General features: G+C 31.0%; 1 protein-coding gene across 5 annotated transcripts in view; it reads right to left on the bottom strand.

The window, feature by feature from the left end:
• Nucleotides 1-4768: 4768 nt before the first annotated feature.
• LOC122273937 (putative 3',5'-cyclic phosphodiesterase pde-5) overlaps nt 4769-20313 on the bottom strand; it is a 42137-nt gene continuing 26592 nt past the window's right edge. For 3 of the 5 annotated variants that reach the window (XM_087150085.1, XM_087150086.1, XM_087150084.1), the window contains exons 17-26: nt 20006-20145; nt 18660-18746; nt 18415-18571; nt 17287-17442; nt 15128-15178; nt 14226-14347; nt 7687-7798; nt 7256-7336; nt 6167-6251; nt 4769-4969 (exon numbers count right to left, since the gene is read on the bottom strand). In XM_087150085.1, coding sequence (XP_087006211.1) covers nt 4851-4969; nt 6167-6251; nt 7256-7336; nt 7687-7798; nt 14226-14347; nt 15128-15178; nt 17287-17442; nt 18415-18571; nt 18660-18746; nt 20006-20145 — 1110 coding nt within the window. In that variant the 3' untranslated portion in view covers nt 4769-4850. Of the gene's footprint in view, nt 4970-6162; nt 6252-7255; nt 7337-7686; nt 7799-14225; nt 14348-15127; nt 15179-17286; nt 17443-18414; nt 18572-18659; nt 18747-20005; nt 20146-20313 lie in introns of all 5 variants that reach the window. The other 2 variants (XM_087150088.1, XM_087150087.1) reach the window with 1 other exon arrangement.

The following is a 20313-nucleotide window of genomic DNA, read 5'->3' as shown; positions in this document are numbered from 1 at the left end:
TAGAACCAGGTTGAGTTGAAGCATTGGCTATCCAAAATTTTACCGTTGTCCTCATAATTTTTTTCATGGCTCATTTACAATTTTTTGAGTACATATTGTTATATGTTATTAGTTATTTTATTAACATGTGTACATGGGAATACTACTTTGAAAATTATGTTAAAAAGGTAAAATTTAAAGTAAAGCGAAATTTAAGGTAAATAAATATTTGATCAATCCTTAGAAAGTATTTACACAATCTTCTCACCATATCCCAGTAGAGGAGGAAATGTATTGTTTCTTGTTCACCTTGATTCTTGAAAATTTATTTCTTAGAAATAAAAAAAATAAACAAACAATTCTTTCTTTAAACAGTATAAATATTCGGAAATTTCATAAAAAGAAATAGCTCAAAAATAGTTATTTTTTAATGAAATCCAGTAGGCGATTTTAAAGTGCTATTGCACCCATTCACATCAGGGTTTTCGACCCACCCAATAAAGCCCAGGCTCAATTTTTTTTTTATAAACATAATTAAAATAGATTAATAAAGACTAAGATAAATAGATTTAGGGGTTTCATATTTATCTTAAATATGTTGATTTTGGAATTTTCAAAACTTAACTATAAATGCCTAATTTAAAGAGTAATTCCTAAATCTACTAAAAAAATTGTTAAATGAACAGTAGTTATGTAGTTAGTTGGCCTGCAAGAGGCTTACTTTATAACTAAAAAATGAAGCTATAACTTATAAATAAATAAAACAGAAAACTGTATATTTCTTTAATCCCAATATTATGATTTTATTTTTGCTCAAGGAAGGAATTAATTTAAGAATCTTTTATTAATACATACATTAAAACTTTTTTTATTTTAATTCATAACTTAATTATTATTTTCGTATATGTTTTCTTTTTATTAAAATTCTCTGTTAAATTAAAAATTAAATCTGAAAAGTGTTAAACTAGGTAATATCTAAACCCAAAGAAGCTGAATAAAACCCAACCGGGTTGTTGTTTTTTTTTTTTTTTTTTTAAAGAAAAACTTTTTTTAGACTGATTGACATTGAAGTTCTAAGAGCTAAGTCTATAAGCTTGGTAAGAGTTAGCCAGAAGCGAATAGGCCCGTAGCCCCAGCCCCTGAATTCTTTAGGGCTTTACAAGGGATCTCTATATCTTAAGAAAATAAAATTGTTCTATGAAATTTTATAAAAAGTAATTATTGATGTTTCCAAGTGTAGTGATTTGAATTTTATATTTAGAATTATTAAAAACATATTAAGTATTTTGAGAGTAAAAAATAGAAGGAAAAAAAATTATGTTGTTTCCTTCAATACCACTCACCAAACTCCTTAATTTTATATTTTGCCTCAAGCCACGAATGAACTATTTATAAAACTCTTAAATTTTCCTGGTTTATTATTACAAGTTTGGGAAAAACAGAAAATTACAATTCGTTTTTTTAAATTAGTTCTTACTGCTTACTTAACGTATAACTACCTAATATTATATATTAACATTATACATACATCTAGTACTTAATATTTCATACAGAATGTTTTTGCTGACGTAGACAACTAATAATTACTTTAGTAAAATATTAAAAATTTCAAAAATCTTTTTTTTTTTTCTTTTTCGAATTTTTACTTAATTGGAATTACATTTCATAGAAAGTTTCTATATACCTGAATGTTGGGAAATTTTGATATTGGTAGAGTCCCAAGTTACACCATGTCTTAATCCAGCGTTTCCCAAACTCGTGGCTTTTGTGTACCCTTTCTAAATTTTTTGTAACGTTGTGTACCATTAATAAAAAAAATGAATGCATTTTTTACTATAAAAAAATTGCACAAAAGTTTAAAATCACAACTGGCTGTTGACACCACTAATTATAAACTGTTAACTTTGCAAAAAATAGCCAATCGAAAAATACGTAATCGTAAAATTTCATTAAAATTTTTTGAAATTTTCGTTTGTTGCAAGCTATTCCGCATAAGAAAGTGTACCCCCACTAAACTGTTCCCCCAGTACCCCTGGGGGTACTGTCTTAATCCAACCCTGGAGTTAAAACGAATTGGGCAGGCTTCACTTCTACCATTTAAGATTGTACCGTATACACAATCCCGTAATATATACAGATCGGTGATGTATGTGGCATATTTCTATACAAATTTCCTTTATAGAATCAATCTAACCTGCAAAGTTTGACACGAGGATCTATGGTTTTTATCAAACTGAAAGAAAAGACATTTGTAATAATGAAATTTAAATATTTGCATTCTAAAAATCTAAAAAAAGGTGTGCTGTGATCACCAAATCTTTCAAAATTATTACATTTAATAAATTTTTTTAATGTGTGATTTTTTAATAGTTTACAAATTTTTTCGTGTGAAGTATTAGCACTAGTATTTTTTCTAAATCTCCCAAAGTTGCGATCTAGTTCAGCTTTGCTTAAGGGAAACAAAATGGATTAAACTTTTTAGTCACATTATGACCATTCAACATCATGACTAAATTAGACTCACGCGAAAGATGTAGATCTCTGAAAACAAGTAGACCTAGAATTTTAGAAGAATTTCACCAAAATCTCATATTCATGAAACCGATTTCAAATGTTTCATGACAAAAATAATTTTTTTCAAACGATATTTGTTTTCCTTACCCATTCAAACAATATTGATTATTCTTTTTATTTATTTTTTACATTACTAAGATGACGCTGAAAGTAAGTTTATACTTAGAGTATTTTAAAAGAAAGATATATTGATCAGATAATATATTTATGTTAGTTATATTTAGTCGTTTTTTAAAACACAGAAATTAAGTTATCTGTAATTATTATTATTTATTGCTGGACAAGTTTTTGAAAAAATTTCTTGTAAGTAATTTTACGTTGATTATACTTTTTTAAGTTCAGAAGTGCTTATTTTTTTCTATAGTAAAATGGAATAAAAGAAACTTCCTTTTTTAGAATTGATTTTATTTAATATTGAAAAGTCGTTTATTTAAAAAAAATTTTTTTTTTTTTTGTTATGAGTTATTCGACCGATTTTGTTCAAATCAAGTAATAGTTGGAATCGAATATTTTTGAAAAATCTAATATATTTGAAAAATTTCTCATAATTGCATTATAGATTAATAATGTTAGTATAAACTATTTGAGAAATACTCCATCATCCCAAAGTAATGTATTAGAAAAATAATCTTTTTTTTTAAGTAGACTTCGAAAACTACTCCATTATTCTAACAATTTTTCTATAGAAAAAGTTCTAATCCAATAACTATTTAATGAATTCTTATTTAAAAAAAGTATTCTTCATTATAGACTACGAAGCAGAAAAGACTACGAATGTGGATAATAAGAAAAGGCGAAATTTTACATCTAAATAAAACTACTTCAATGTCGAATTTTTTTTTTAAATATATATGATTTAAAATTTTGAAAAAATCGTTATAATTGCAGGGTTTATAGTTGTCCTGTTTTCCTGATGAAAAATAAGGCTTTTTGTTCTGATAATCCTGCTTTTTGTGTGAAATCGGAGCATCCAATTTTCTAGGAATACGGATTTTAAAGTAATGGATTTGAGGAATCAGACGATCTGGATTTTTAATCAGAAGTCGTTTTATTTTAATAATGCTTAGCAATCAACAGTTCAGATCATATATAGGGTGGGGAATTGTCGAATTTAATTTTTTTTTCTTTTTTTTTGAAACAGATGATTTATTGGAAATTGGTTTCATGATAAAATGAGAGCATCATATTTTCCGAAAGTCCATATATAGCTAGAAATATTTATAGATAGTTTTTAAAAAAATATTTGGGTGCCATATGTTAAAAATTTCATTCATTCATATTTTTTTGTCGAAATTTTTTAAAAAAATTACATTCTCCAGAACACACAGAGAAGTGCTTTAGATTGTGCAAAAATCTGTACAGTTAAGTAATAACACATATGTTTTAAAATTGGGGAAAAGTCCATGTTGCTTTTCTTTTTTAGGGTTATATACAAGAACTTATTACACTTTCCGCACAAACTTGCTTAGTTTAATTAATGGAGTATGTTTATGAGTTAAAATCTCACGGGCATATTTCTAAAGTTTTGATTCACCAAATTCATTTAAATTAAAAGTATGAGCGTCATATTTGCAGTATATACCCATAGTAATATTTATGAACGAATTTTTTAAAACTTTTTTTATGTATTTAACGTAAAAGAGACAAATAGGCCAGTAGGTATATGCTTTTGTTGCAACTTTGCAAGAGTTAATGGTAATGGTGAGTATGGTTAATTGTACTTCAGCAGAGGGCATGGTACGAGCCTGACCTGAGGGTCACGTCACGTTTTTATTTAGTTCTAATTAATTTTTGGATGCATTTGGTGACATTCTCCCAATTGTTTTTGTCTATATATTATTTTATTGAGTTGCAAAGTAACGAATTCGTGTGAAAGATACTCTATACTCACACTGAAGCTTTTCTAACCAAAACGATTTTGTATGTTTTCTCTTCATAAAACTTTATTATATACTTCTTTTTTACAACAATCTTATGAAAACCAGGATAGATCCGCGTTTGCGTTGAGGATGCAAATTAATTGTTTCTATTGAACTTTTGAATACTATCCCTCGTATTCAGTTACTGAGCATTTTTCATTAATTTATTCTATATAAGCACTACCTACGACTTGAATTTGATTTTTAAAAAAATAATACTTTTCTCTTTCTTTCCCTTTTTTGGCAAAGCTTTTATTTTACCATGATTTGTATTTTATTTTCAATATCATGACTAATTTTTTCGAAATTTCAAATTTTACTTTGAATTTACATTTTGCATACAAGAATCAATAATCATCTTCTTAAAACTCAATGGTATTAGGTATCTTTGCGTAGTTTTTCTTGCTTCTTAGCTTTCCTAAGAATTCTCGATCTCAACTTCGGCAGCGTCTTCTGTCTTCTTCTTAGCAATAGACTCCCATTTCTCCAAATTAGACCTATTGATCGACAAACAATTTAATCATTGCTAAATTATTATCCCTTCAACAATATTTTATAGTTAAAATTGTATAATAATTATAGCATTGTATTATTCCAAATTTTAATTTTGCATTTATTGTACTTAAGGACATTTATTTAGCAGAGCTACGAATATCGTGATTGCAAATTACGATGCTATAGGAGAATTATGAACTATATACCGTTCATTTTGTGCTGTAATTAATCTTAATTAAAGAATGAAATAATTATGGTATTTGACTGATCTGTACGCTCCATAAACAGCTATAAAATTTAAAGTGAAAGTAGATGTTGACTTAAGGTCGGCTCTAAGGAGGGCACCGGGTAGCCCTAACGATTTTTAGATATTGGAGTTTTATTGAGTAGTGTTAGAGCGCACTAATTGATTTCTGTGCTTTTATTTGAGATATCGAGGTATGATAGGTGCCATTCTTATTTTTTTTTGTCAATGTATTTATTATTTTATGCTTGAATAGTTGAGAAAAAATGACATGTTCAGCGCCTAAGTTGGAGGAGGGTTCTTTTTACATTCCCGTAATTTTTCTTATCTATATTTTACAATGCGATCGATGAAATTTTTTTTCTTTGTCACAATTTTAAGCTTTAATGAGCCTGACGGTGTTGCTGAAAATTTTAAGGCACTAGTTTGACCTTGGGGGTCATGTCACATTTTTTACTTTGTATTTACTACTAATTATTATTTTCCAATGCGAATGGTGGCACTTTTCTAATTATTTTTGTTCGTATTTTATTTTACAGAGTCGCAAAGTCGATAATTCGTAAGATATAGTTAATTCAGAGCAATGCTTTTAAAGTCAATAGGGTCAGTATTCAATATAGAGCCGAGAAGGTGGAACAGCTGATCACCGTTGTTGCTATTACGAAATATGATACTCTAGGCTGACCTAGAAGTCTTTCTAAACAAAACGATTTTATATGCTTTCTCTTTATTATTTAACTTTATAAAATACTTCCTTTTTACAATTATCTTTATCTTGAAGGCACAGCTATTTCATCTATTATTATGAAGTTAAGACAACGAATTATTACGAAGGATTATTTTTACTGACAATAGCTAGGTTATTACATGACATCTTAGTTTAAAAAATCATTTATCATCAAGCAATTTCATTTTAATCATTATTATTTTATTATATTTTATCATCATTACCTACATCCGTTCAGCATGGGCTTAGATTCCGGAATTAAAGCATGTAAAAGCTCATAGCATGGAATGCAGATTCCTTTCAAAAATCCAACCTGTGAAATTAAATTTTGTTTAAAAATCTTTATCTCATTTAATTCAACGAAAAAAAGATATGTAATTCAAAATGGTCATAAAACAAAACTGTCGTTTTTGATTTCATGTATTTCACATAAAGCAATAAGCAAGTATGATTTGTTGTATTGATTTATACCTGGCTAACACTTTTAATGCACTCCTTGTCATTGGTGCGACATCAACCCAATACTCTAAATAAATGTTTACGCACACTCACGCTGGTAGTGACCCACACTCACTTTTACACATGACTCTTACGCATTGAATAAAATAATAAACAATTATTTATTTTTTTGCATAGAATTTAGTTTTGGATTAATTCCAGATATATGGCGAAATACGTAAAACATTAAAGTGTCCAAACTTTAGACCGCCCTCTTGACCAATCTATTGGGGCCATATTTCCCTGATTGCGGCTGCCTTTCATATTTTGTGGGTCAAAAATCCAAATCCGCCAAAAAGCAAGTATGTTTATTCAGAAAAAGGAAAAAGGGCGTACTTTTAAAATTACAACTCCTCAACTAAGTAGAGGTCTGTAGTTTCTAATGATTATTTTTTATATTCGGTTATACTTTTAAAACAGTACTTTTTTTTTAAACAGAAATCTAAATTAAAATAAATATGTTCGAAGACTTTATGGTGCATTTTTCATATATGTTTTTTTCCTTCCCAATTTTTCTTTTTTTGAAATAAAAGAATAAATATTAAAATTTTTTTTAAAAAAAAACATTCGAATTAAAAGTTTGCAGAAAAAAGAATTCTACATGTAATAAATAATGTTTACTTTACTTAGATCAGGTGCCTTAACAATGAACGAAGGTTTAATTAATCATTCAATGGAAATTAGGAGATAGAAATAGGAAACCAGTTATTTATTCCAATCAAATTTCACAATTCGTTAGAAAGTTTGTCAAAAGATGGCGCTGTTAATCGATGTTAAAAGATGGCGCTGTTACTTTCTATTTTGTTTATTTTACTATACCTGCGAATCGGGCTGTTCACCACTTTTGCTTCGGTCCATGATTGGAAGAGGCTGCATCCCTTGTGATTTTTCAACATCTCCCTGAAATCAGGACAGTTTTTCTTACGAAACAATTTAAAATGAATTCCATTAAAAGTTGTTACTTGTTTATAAACTGTAAAAATACGCATTTTTATTTCTCATAAATTTAAGGTATTTTTTAAATATAAAGAAGAAAAAAAAAGTTTTGGAATACATTTATATTAATAAAAATATTTATTTCAGAATTCTGAAAATCGCAATTTCAAGTAAAATGAGGTTTTGAGAAATTGCGTGGAAATTATATTTCAGATGTCAAGCATGATTAGTAAGTAGAATAGTAATAAATTATTTGTTTAATTTGTTACATTTATGTTCTAATAATGTTTACTTACCTTACACATCACACTTACTTGATTATAAAACTCCTCAAAAATTACTTCAACAATTTGTTTTTGTTGATCCCAGCCCTTCGAACTTCCGCATAAGTCACACGCTGTCATTATCAAGGCTTCCAACAATAACCTAAACATTACACAAGCAACTTTTATGTGTTTTGTCTCAAAATTGGCTCAAATTATTTTTTAGGGTTTGATAGGGAAAACAAAATAATATTATAAACAGACATTTTAATTTGGGTAAAAGTTGTGTTGGAATTAGGACTATGAGAGTTAAACCCATTAATGCTTGGCCATAAAAAGTCTATTTATGAGAAATACCTAGATTAAAACAAAAATGGTTGTATTTATTTATGTTAGCTGCCATTTTGTTAAAAAAGGCATTGTGGTCCAAATACAAATAATTACGTAATTAATACATTATGGCATACATTACATATATGCCGTTACATTACATGCATTATACATATGCAGTTTAGAGAACGACTTCGTTTTATAAAAATGGAATCCAAAAAAAAATACTTTTGTACTACCACTTTTCCCCAGTTGTGACAGATCTGAAGTGAGTACGAAATGCGGGTTTCTCTTAAAGCATATTTATTTCATGAACACAAACATCAATATAACATAAACTAAATTAAACATTATGGGTCGTCCTGCGACCAAGCTAGCTAGTGAAAAAGTTGAAAAGGTAAGTGGCTGTTCTTCCTCTGAAGGACAGAATATATATCACTAGGATCACAGGGTTGCTTTTACCTGAAGATCTTAAATCGCCAAGCTGGCGGTAAGACTGGTGAGAGTGGCGAGCACCGCACACTCCCCCCGCAGTGTATCACTTACTATACTTTTTTGGAAAACGCACAGTTCTTCCAAACCTATTTTTGGTCTCCCGCATTACAGGAGTACACGGTATTAAAAACTTTAGAGTCTTAGTTATTTCAGAAGGTTGTAATAATTCACTTTCAATGAAGGCAGGTTTCACACGATCTATGGAGATTGTCGACTTCCGACCTCTAATATCAACTTCAAAAGTTTTATCAGTTCTCTGAATCACTTTAAAAGGTCCATCGTAAGGGGCTTGCAAGGGTTTCTTCACAGCATCATTCCTAATGAAGACGTGACTACATTCTTTTAAGGCTGGATGCACAAACACTGACTTTGTAAAGTGGCTGGAAGCTGGAGATGGTCTGATAGTAGAGAAATGTTTCTTTAAATCCTCGACTAGTTGAATTGGGGACGAGTCCATTGTTGTTGAGTCAAAAAATTCTCCTGGAAGACGAAGTGTTGTCCCGTACACGAGCTCTGCTGATGATGACTGTAGATCTTCCTTATATGCTGCTCGAAAACCCAACAGGATAGCTGGTAAGGCGTCTGACCAATGGTCTGTACTGTAGGCCTTGAGTGCAGCTTTCAAGGGTCGGTGCAATTGTTCTATCATCCCATTACTTTGAGGATGGTAAGGTGAGGATCGAACTCTTTTGATGCCCAGAAGTTGTGCTAGCGCTTTGAAGAGTCTACTTTCGAACTGGCGACCCTGGTCGGTCGTTATCACTGAAGGTGATCCAAAGCGAGCAATCCAGGTTTTGAAGAAAGCTTCCGCTACTGTCTCCGCTGTAATGTCAGGAATTGGAACAGCTTCCACCCATCTAGTGTATCTGTCGATCATTGTCAGGCAGTATGAAAATCCTTTAGATGGTGGTAATGGGCCAACGATATCAAGATGTGTATGGTCAAAGCGTTTGGACTGTATTGGAAAATTAAAAATAGGCGATTTAGTATGCCTTATTATTTTAGATTTCTGGCATGGAATGCAGTGTCTAGACCACACATTACAATCTCTATTCAAATTAGGCCAAATAAATCTATTACTAATCAATTTATTAGTTGCTTTTATTCCTGGGTGTGATAAGTTATGAATAGTATCAAATATTTGTTTACGAAATTGTTTTGGAATAAAAGGTCTAACGTTTTTAGTAGAAATATCACAATATAAAATAGTGTTCGAATCTGGCATATTTACTTTTTTTAAATCCAAACTTTGAGAATTTTTGATTAAATAGTTCAATTCTTTGTCATTTTCCTGAGCTTTTGCAATTTCGCTGTAATCTATAGGATTTGGCATATTTATAGATGCTATTCTTGATAACGCATCTGCAGTTATATTGTCAGAACCATTTAGGTGTCTTAGATCTGTTGTAAACTGCGATATAAAATCTAATTGACGAGCTTGACGTGGTGAAAATTTATCTAACTTTTGCTTAAATGCATAGGTGAGTGGTTTGTGATCTGTGAACAAAACGAAATTTCGTGCTTCGAGCATATACCTGAATTGTTTGATTGAAGCGTATGCAGCAAGCAACTCCCTATCATATGCGCTATAGCGTTTTTCAGTTTCGGATAACTTGCGCGAAAAAAATGCTAACGGCTGAAGATGTTCATTTTCTGTTTGAAATAATGCTCCCCCAATAGCAAAATCCGAGGCATCTACTTGCAGTACTAAATTTGCATCGGGGTTAGGATGAGCAAGCAGCGTAGCGTTCGCTAAAAGAGTTTTACAGTTTTGGAATTCGCTTATTGCTTGTTCTGACCAGTTAATCATACGATTATCATTGCGCTTTGAGCCTTTTAAAAAATCGTTTAAGTGAGTTTGGTTATGAGCTGCGCGAGGTAGAAAACGACGAAAAAAATTTAGAAGTCCGAGAAATCTTCTCAATTCCTTAATTGATTTTGGTTGTGGGTAATTTAAAATAGGGTCTACTTTATTGGGTAATGGTTTGGTGCCATCCTTAGTTATTAAGTGGCCTAAAAATGAAATCTCTGGCACACCAAACAGACATTTTGATACATTTACCGTTAAACCGTATTCATTTAATTTTTGAAACACGGTTTGAACATGCATTTTATGCTGTTCTTCTGATTCACTAAAAATAAGGATATCATCGAGGTAAACATAGCAAAAAGGCAAATCTCCCAGAATTTCATTCATGAACCTCTGAAAAGTTTGCGCGGCTCCACATAGACCGAAATTTAAGAAGGGAAACTCAAAAAGCCCAAAAGGCGTACACACAGCAGTTTTTTGTATGTCATCTGGGTGTACTGGGATATGAAAATAAGCACGGACTATATCAATCTTAGAAAAAATATTTTTGTTATTCAGCGCGTGTGTGAAATCTTGTATATGGGGAATAGGGTACCGATCCGGAGTTGTCACGGCGTTTAATTTCCTATAGTCTCCAACTGGTCGAATACTTCCCGAGCTTTTAGTAACGACATGGAGTGGAGACGACCATGGTGACTTCGAAGGCCGGCAAATACCCTGCTCTAACATAAACTGAAATTCCTGTTTTACAACATCGTAAATTTTTGGACTTAATCGCCTAGGTTTATTGTGTATAGGCGGACCAGTTGTATCGATGTAATGCACAGTATTATGACACGCCTGCTTAATTTTTGGTGTTAATTTAGTTAATTCCGGAAAATTTGATAATAATTTATGATAATATGTGTCACCTGAAATTAATTTTACTGAAAAAACATTAGTTTTGGCAGTTATGCCCAATAAAGAAAGATTAGTGACACCATCAATTAATTTACGACGTTTTAGGTCTATCAACAGTCCAAAGTGCTCTAAAAAATCTGCTCCTATAATTGGAATAGGCACCGTAGCAACTAAAAATTTCCATTTAAAGTCTCTTCGTAATCCTAAATTAATGTTCAATAATTTACTTCCGTAGGTAAAAATTTTTGAATTATTAGCTGCAGTTAACTGTAAGGGACCAGGATGTAAATTTTTAATCATTTTTGGGACGGGCAAGCAGCTCACATCTGAACCTGAGTCCACTAAAAATTTTAAATGAGTTTTTTTATCATATACAAATAAGCGACACGAACGTACGGCTGTCGGATCTTTTGTCGCTGTAATAGCGACAGCCGGTTTTAGTTTTCCTGGTTATTGTTGTATGAACACGGTGAACAACATTTTCTAGCTTTTTGGCCGAATTTCGAATGATAAAAACAGATTTCAGACGATCTTTTCCGATCCCTAGAGCTAGATGTATATCTACGAAAATTATTATATCTTGTTCGAGAACGATTGCGTGATCTCTCGCGAGAAAATTTTTCAACTTGCTGGCTAAGTGCAGCTATTTGCTGGCGAAGTGCACATACTTCCTGATATAGCGGGTTCGATGTTGACGGATTTTCTCGTGTTTTTGCTGAGAGTAAGGGATTCGAACTCGTGGCGTTATTCGTTGCACAAACATTTGGAAGGGAATCCGTTCTAACTTCGGCTATTTTATCCGCTAGCTTAGCTAAATTTTCTAGCGACTCTGGGCTAACGGAAAGAATTGTTTGTATCTCTGATGGTAAACGCTGCAGCCATAAGGTTTTCAAAAAATCCTCATTTAAAGATGTACCTGCCAGCGTTTGCATTTTCCTCAATAAATGGGACGGTTTGTCGTCTCCTAATTGTAATTCAGAAAGAAGTTTACGGATTTGCTTACTTTCAGAGTCTGTAAATTCCGCGATAAGTCTTTCTTTAAGAGTATGGTATTTATTTGCAGTTGGAGGATTAAACAAAATATCTGAAACTGCTGATAAAGTCCCTGGGTCTATTGCTGCAATGATATTGTTATATTTAGTTTGGTCGTTAGTAATTCCTGATAAATCAAAATTGCTTTCTGCCTGAACAAACCAAAGTTTGATATTATTTCTCCATATTGGTGGTAGTTTAACAGCTATACGAGCAATTTGTGCTTCGGCAAGATTCTGCTCACCTTCATTTGGCATTTTGAACTTTAAATAGAAGCAAGTTTAAACAGCTAAAACTAATTCATGTATTAACGTAATTTGACAAGCATTTTAAGTTTAGAATTGACTAGTTACCTAAATATAAATACTACCACTGATAACTTAATGACTAAGAGGGAGAAATTGCATACCTAAACCAAGCGAATGACCATAAAAACATACTTGAATCGTCGCCAGCTAGCTTTGTAATGCCATAATTCATACAGTATAATCCAAGGGTTCTTCCATGAAAGTTGATTTTAGCATGTTACGAAGTCCGGGTCACCTCTGAAGTGAGTACGAAATGCGGGTTTCTCTTAAAGCATATTTATTTCATGAACACAAACATCAATATAACATAAACTAAATTAAACAATATCATTGCAGCAATAGATCACGTCCGGATCACCACTGAAGTGAGTACGAAATGCGGGTTTCTCTTAAAGCATATTTATTTCATGAACACAAACATCAATATAACATAAACTAAATTAAACATTATGGGTCGTCCTGCGACCAAGCTAGCTAGTGAAAAAGTTGAAAAGGTAAGTGGCTGTTCTTCCTCTGAAGGACAGAATATATATCACTAGGATCACAGGGTTGCTTTTACCTGAAGATCTTAAATCGCCAAGCTGGCGGTAAGACTGGTGAGAGTGGCGAGCACCGCAGATCTATTGGTCCAGTATCACAAAATCGCTGGAAGCCAGCAACTAAGACAACGCGTAAGCGTACACTTTCCGTCACTTTCATCACTGGTACAAAAGTGAATGGTTGTCAGTATTATGGGAGGTCCATAATACTGACCCATAATACTCGCTGGCTCGTACTGTCTGCCATTGAACTCAGCAAGCCGTTATAAGCCCAGCATTTGCTGATTAAAAAGCACAGGGAAAACGATTACCCAACACTTCTTGATATGCTGCCGATCATCGTGAAGGAATCAGCAATTGACGGCCTACAATCTGTACGTATTTATCAGCATCCCTCCAGCTTTGTTGAGGGTTACTAGAGGTCATTGACATATTTATAGGAGTAATTGATAACCCCCAATCTAATTATTTTTTTAATCTAATCTTGTGAAAAATATTCATTTTGTTAATTAACAATAAATATCTAGTTTTATCTGGGTAATTAATATTTACTTAAATAATTTATTAATAAATGAACTAAGATGACAATTTTTTAAAAGTAAAAGTAATTTTTTAAAAAAATTATTTTTCACACCATTCAATCCTTCAGCCTAGAGGATGTGTCTATGCCCAGTCCAGGGATCTATGGAAACACCGAAAAGCTTGGTATTTATTACCGAAACACTTTGGTAATGATTTTGGCAAAATTAGCAATAAACTGTGGTTTTATAATATGTGATAAAATTTGATAAATGTGGTAAAATTTGGTAATTTTACCACGTTTATCAAATATCATTGCCATATGAACGGAAAAAGTACAATTGAATGACTCAAATACCGTATATTTTGGTTGGTTTTATTAGCCAGAATTATTTATTTATTTTTTTATAAAAATGTCAGCATCAAAAAGTACGGTAATTTTACTAGATTTTTTTTCGGTGTATAAAAAATATATAGTACCAGCAACTAAAAACTTGACAAGATCTTCATGTGTAAATTTTTTTTTATGTATCACTATAGGAAAATCAAGAATCAATGCTCGAAAATTTTCTGAGGATACTTGTAAAAATTTAAATTTTAAAAAATTATACATTAATTATGATCGTTTAAAATAATACATTGATCTTGATACTTCACCTGTGATCTTGCGAATCCCAATCAAATAGATTACTCTCTACAATTTGGCTGAGTTTTGCCTTATTTGGAAAAAATGATGACAAATCTGTTGCCAAGATGAAATTTTTGATATTGTACAGTACCTTGAAAAGAATGAATAAAAATAGAAATAATTAAATTTGGTGCAAATTTTATTTAAATTAATGCTTAAAAATAATTAAATAATCTCTCGTTTTGCTCTTGTGAATTTTTTAAAATACAGTTAATTTATTTTAAACTCGCCTGCATGGTATTTGCGTATGCTTAAAATATACTGAAATAGTGTGTAAGTTGTATTCCGTATTGTACTTTACTTCGTCTTCCGCGGAAAGAACAGTTGAGACCAAATATCGTTGCTTTGTTTAGATAAAATGTGGTATGACCTTGCAATGTTAATTTAATACATTTCACTATAAATGATTTATGAGGCGTGGTGGCTCAGGGGATAGAGCGTTCGCCTTCCAATGAGGTGAACAGGGTTAGAATCCCCGCTATGGCTGGTCAAAACGAATTCCACACCCGGCTCGCACCGATCACAGTGCTGACTTAAAATATCCTCAGTGGTAGACACATTTTAGGTTTGAGGTCTCTTGCTGTTAGGCTAAATTTGGAATGTTTTCGTGATTTTCCTCTCCATATAACGCGAATGCCGGTAAGTTGGAATCAATAAGTCCTCCACAAAGGCCAATTTCCCCCAATACTAGATCTAGGAGTTCCCTTGTCTTTTGGATTGGGTTCGAAATTATGAGGCTGCGGAGTTGAACATTAGTAGTTGAAAACTCAAAATTGGGTCGGCTGTTCAATGACGGTTATAAAATATAACAAAATTAATAAAACTTAAAAGTATTCTTAAAATATTCTTAAAAATTTTTCAACATACTTACTTTCTTATATTCAGATGAAGTAAGATTACTTAAAATATTGTGCCCGTCTTGCTAGATTGAATAAAGAAAAAACAGTAATTAGAAGATTTATTAATTAGAAAACTATATAAGCATAGCAATTTTGTTTTTCAGTAATTATCACTGTTAATGTGTATTTTCAGAAGGCTTGTAAAATATGAAGGGAAAAAAACTACACAATAGATGTAGACATTTAAGCATGGAAAAAAAATAACTCTATTGAAATTTTGCTAATTACTATTGAGGAATGCGGGTGAAAAACATTAAAGCTTATTAAATTATTATTAGAAAATGAAAAGTGATAAGTGAAGCAATTCAATTGGTGATCAAATTGGTTCAAATAGATTTTGATATCTATACACTTGCTTTCCTTACTAGCAATTTCTTTAATTTCGATTAAAAAAAATTATTTTATTACTTAGTATTAATTTCCGATCATCAATCAGCATTTTTTTCGCTTCATTTTGATAGTTTTCTATAAATATATAGGTATTAAAGGCTGTTATAGTGGTATATCCAGTCTATTTTAGTTTTATTAAAAAAAATATTTATCTATTTTATAGTTTTTCAGAAATGCGCAAAAAATACTACTTTTAATATTAATCATAAATTATTCGCGTAATCATTTTATCGAAATCATTTGAGCATAATTGCATTTTTGGCAGAAACTATTTAATATTATTCTAGAAGGCTCCACATCCTGTTCATTCGGCTAACCAACGCCCATAAATGCTTCGCATCCATCATTTTTCTTTTTCTTTCTTAAAAGTTGATATTTTCCCATAAAACACTTTGTTTATAAAATATATAAGTATTATACCATTATTGTAACAACGTTTTATAGCGAAATGAACAATTTTCTGGATTTGAAAAATATTCAACTTTATTTGAAAAAAAAATTTAAACTTAGGAACACATAATGTACGGCATAATAAGAAAAGATTAATAAAAATTAATTTTAGTCGTTAATCAATATAAAAGTTCAAATAGAAGTGTCATTTGCCTCTCTTGAATTAAGTTTTTAAAAAGAACTTTGATATCGACGTTAAAATTTATATCTGGCAACCTTTTATCTTTTTTGCTGTTGCTGTTACTTTTGATAGGTATTGAGCTTACAATAACTTTCAATACAGTAAAATTTCAACAAAAAAAATGCTAAGTTTATAAGTATAAGTGATCTTTTTAACACTAAGAATTTAACAGCTTGATATAAAATTAAATTTTTTTTCAATCCATTGTTCTCCCTGTTACTGCCCTAATAAGTTTTTTACACTCCATTGCTGTTTCAAGTTTTTAATTCTTATAGCTTTTGCGCAGCAAAACGAAACGTAAAACTAAGTTATTTAAAGTAAACAAAGTAAGAAAAACTTCGCGATAAAAGCACTTAAAATTGCAATGACTAACAAGTTAAAATTTAAAAAGAAAGAAACTCGTGTTCATAAATAAAAATGCCCTTTCAGTCGCAAAATTGTAACTCTTTAGTTGTCATTAGTTTACAATCATTCCAATAGCATGCATTAAAAATTCGTAGAATATTAAATATTAAGAAGGAAAAAAAATGAAAATAAAATCGGAATTCCACCTACATATTATCCATTCCGTAAACACTCTCGACTTCTTTTAATTCCCCAAATTAATTAAAAATTATTTTGTACTTTCTGTAATTTCGCTTTCATTGGTGCTACCGTTGCACACCCAAATAGTTATGATGTAATTTTAATTACTGTTTAAAATAATTATTTTATGCAAATATTTAATAATAGTTAATTTTAATAATTATTAATTAAATATTTTATGCAGACATTTATCTTAACCACCTTAAAACAATAGAGTTAATAAATATGTTATCACAGTGTATTTTTTACGATAAAACTTGAGTGCATTGCAGAGAAAACTGGAGGTCAGTGGACGGGGCATCACATATTTCACCACCAATAGGTCAACAAAAAAAACTGCTTCTGACAAAAATATTTCTGCATTTTCGAATTCATATAGGACATATGAATTCATATAGGACATATATTAATTTTCAGCAATAAAAAAAAGCCTTTTTTTTTGGGTTGGAAATTCAAAAAAAAAAAAAAAAAAAGAACAGAGAAGAGAAGGGGTTAATTTCTAAATTGACAATAGAAATATATTACCTGCAATATAGAGACGGTCATGTTAAAATGATGATGCTCCAGTACAGACGTCGAGTATATGGAAGCTAATGGGGAAGCGAAGCTAACGAGAAACTGGTTTGTCTTACCTCTGTGATCTAGATCATGACAGAGGCAGGCGACATATAGAGCAAGTTCCTAGAAAGGTATAAATTATCTGATTTGGAATTGTTTCTCATTAGAGCAAGGAGTAGAGAAAAGTGGAGTAAAGCATGTATAAAGTTTTAAATTTTTACCTTCCACTTGCTAACTGTAAACTGGGTATAACTAAATATTTCGTCAGACACGAACTGCGATAAGAATAACGACATTTTTCGTCATTGAAATTACTCGAGGTGTGATGATATTGCTTATATCTATGAAAAAAAGCCTCATTTTGAAATGAGTTGGAAAAAAATTTGTTCCTCTGTTAGCTCTTTGACGTTTTATTCGGCTTTTACTTACAGGATTTATACACTATTTTCGGAAGAAAAAAAATCAAATCATTAGACGTTTTTTTTATAATTTTAAATCGTTTGGGAGCACCCGGCATTTTATTAGTTTCGTTCTTTTTCACTTATATGTGAATTCAAGCAGTGTCAGTCATTTAATTTCCGGGTGCCCTTAAACTTTTCCCCACCCTTTGGTAAATCAGTCAATATTATGAACCAAAAAAGAAAAAAATGCATTTGGCTCTTACTTGCAGGATATTCCGATTTATATACGATTTTGGGTAAAAATAAAATAATTAGACTTTTTTTTAAATCAGTTTTTGGGAGCACCCGGTATCTCATAAAATTCATTCTTTTTCACTAATATATGTAAATTTAAGCTGTGTCCGGCACTCGTCGAAAAAAGGATTTAGTTTCCGGGTGCCCTTAAACCCATTCTTAGATGGTTCAGTTAATATTATGAACAGAAAAAAAAATGGAATGCACAGCAGTTGCATTTGAATTTCTTAAAATATTTAAATATAGAAATGTCATATTATCAAAATGAATTCCATGCAGGGGATAGCCGTGACTGATTTACTGGTCAGAACTGAATAATAAGAGCTAATAATTAAAATACTTATTTAATCATTGAATAATAAAAACTTTTTGTTTTAAGAAGCAAAATAGCATCATTTACCTCGAGAGGTTTGAAGGAAGAATTACTTTTAAGCAAAGCGTAAACTGAATTAGCTACACTAAAACCATGTGTCCAATTATGGTAAGGAACTCGGCGGTAGTTTTTACGGACAGTCAAAGCAAAACGCATGAGAGAGTCCTGGTCAATTTTTACGAACCTAGAAATAAACCATTGAACAAATGTGAAAAATATTTATGAAAGAGGAAGATGCATAAAATAAAATGTTTCTTTGAAATATAACCTACTTTTGTACATTTGGGAGATCTTGTAGCATAAATATAGCAGCCAAAACCTTTTCATCAGAACTCAAAAGCTCAGCGTTAAAGTCAAAACTAATGAAAAAATAAAAAAACTACTTTTTTAAATAAATTAACAACTAATATAAATTTTTAGATTGCAATGTTTCAAATATGAATTATTAGAGTAAAAACTGCTAAATTGCAATTTCGGTTCAGAACTTCTTGACAGAATTAATTCTGCCGATGACCATTTCGTTTTTATCCAATTATAGTTATAAACCAAGTTATTATAGTTATAATTATAGTCAATTATAGTTATAGTTTTTATCCAAATATATTGGAATAAAGACCAATAAATTCAAAATTTCTTTAGCGGCTTCTATACTTTGCAAATTTTTTTTTCTTTCATTTTTATGACACAAAGATAAACAGTTTTAGGTGTTCGTGAAGACGTTAGCGCTAACATTTAAAAAAGATTATAAAAATACATCATGTGTCAAGAGAATAATTAGTTAGTTACATAGTGTTTAAGTATTCATCTGTCATTTTATTTATTTATTTACTTTTTTTTTTCTCGAAATGTAGCAATGATAGTAGGCAGTATTCAACGCTTGGTGTTTGTTAATTTAATCTCTTTTTAATTTTTAACTTCTCTTCTGCAACAACTAGAAAATAGTTTTTGCAATGTCAAACAGGAACATTTCATAATTTTCTAAAATATTTATTAAATACTTTATTTGTGTTTATTTGTATATCTAAATACTTTATTTATACTTGTATGCTCATTTTGGTTCATCCAATCAAAGAACGCATTTTTAGTGGTTTTGGTTTATATTCGATTCTAATATAAACTTTACAAATTTGTCAATATTTTCAAATAAAAAAACAGGCAATTTTTTTTCTTTCTTTCTTTCTTTTTTTAATTATTAGTTTCAAGGTGCGATTTGAGCACATGAATGGATATGGATTAAATATCGAAGCCAACGCTAATAAGTTCGATTCGCTTCATCTTTAACTAATTTGATGTAACTAGCCTAATTATGAACCCCAATGGTTGAGTGGTAACGTTTCGCGACAGGTACAGGGTTCTATCCTGGGACCACGACTCAACTTATCATCCATTCTATGGGTCGATGAAATGAGTACCAAACATGTTTGGGGGCTAAACCCTGGGGGTTCCGCGTTCGGTTGACCATCCACTCCGCTCCAGCACATCAGACCCTAGGGTCAAGAAAACTGGTGTGGGCACAGTAGGGTATAGTTTACTTTTTGTCCAATTATATCAATATAATTAAAGCATAATTTCCAGACATTCTGCGTATATCAAAAGAAGTGGCAAAAGTAGCACTTACTTTTTAAGCTGCTCCACATTTACGCTTAGTTTTATTTGTTTGAGTGCTTTCACTTCATCTTCACGGCATGTATTATGATAAGATAATATTTCCAGTGCAACTTTATGTTTTTGCTCAGACCTTCGAATTTTCTCATACAGCTAGAATAGTTTAAAACATTTAATTTTTATAGAGAGTGATATCAAAGGTTTTCCGTAATCACCGATATTCAAGTGAGGAAAAAAGAAAAATATTATCTAAAATCTGGCAAATCACCATCGAGAAAGGAGGTATTAAAAATATCAGAACCAGTTTGTTTGCATGAAGAA

This window comes from Parasteatoda tepidariorum, chromosome 8, assembly GCF_982258835.1.
Source record: "Parasteatoda tepidariorum strain Cologne lab strain chromosome 8, Ptep-v5.0, whole genome shotgun sequence".
NCBI classification, from domain to species: domain Eukaryota; kingdom Metazoa; phylum Arthropoda; class Arachnida; order Araneae; family Theridiidae; genus Parasteatoda; species Parasteatoda tepidariorum.
Note: the sequence above shows the minus strand (reverse complement) of the source record. Positions and strands in the feature narration are given on the sequence as shown.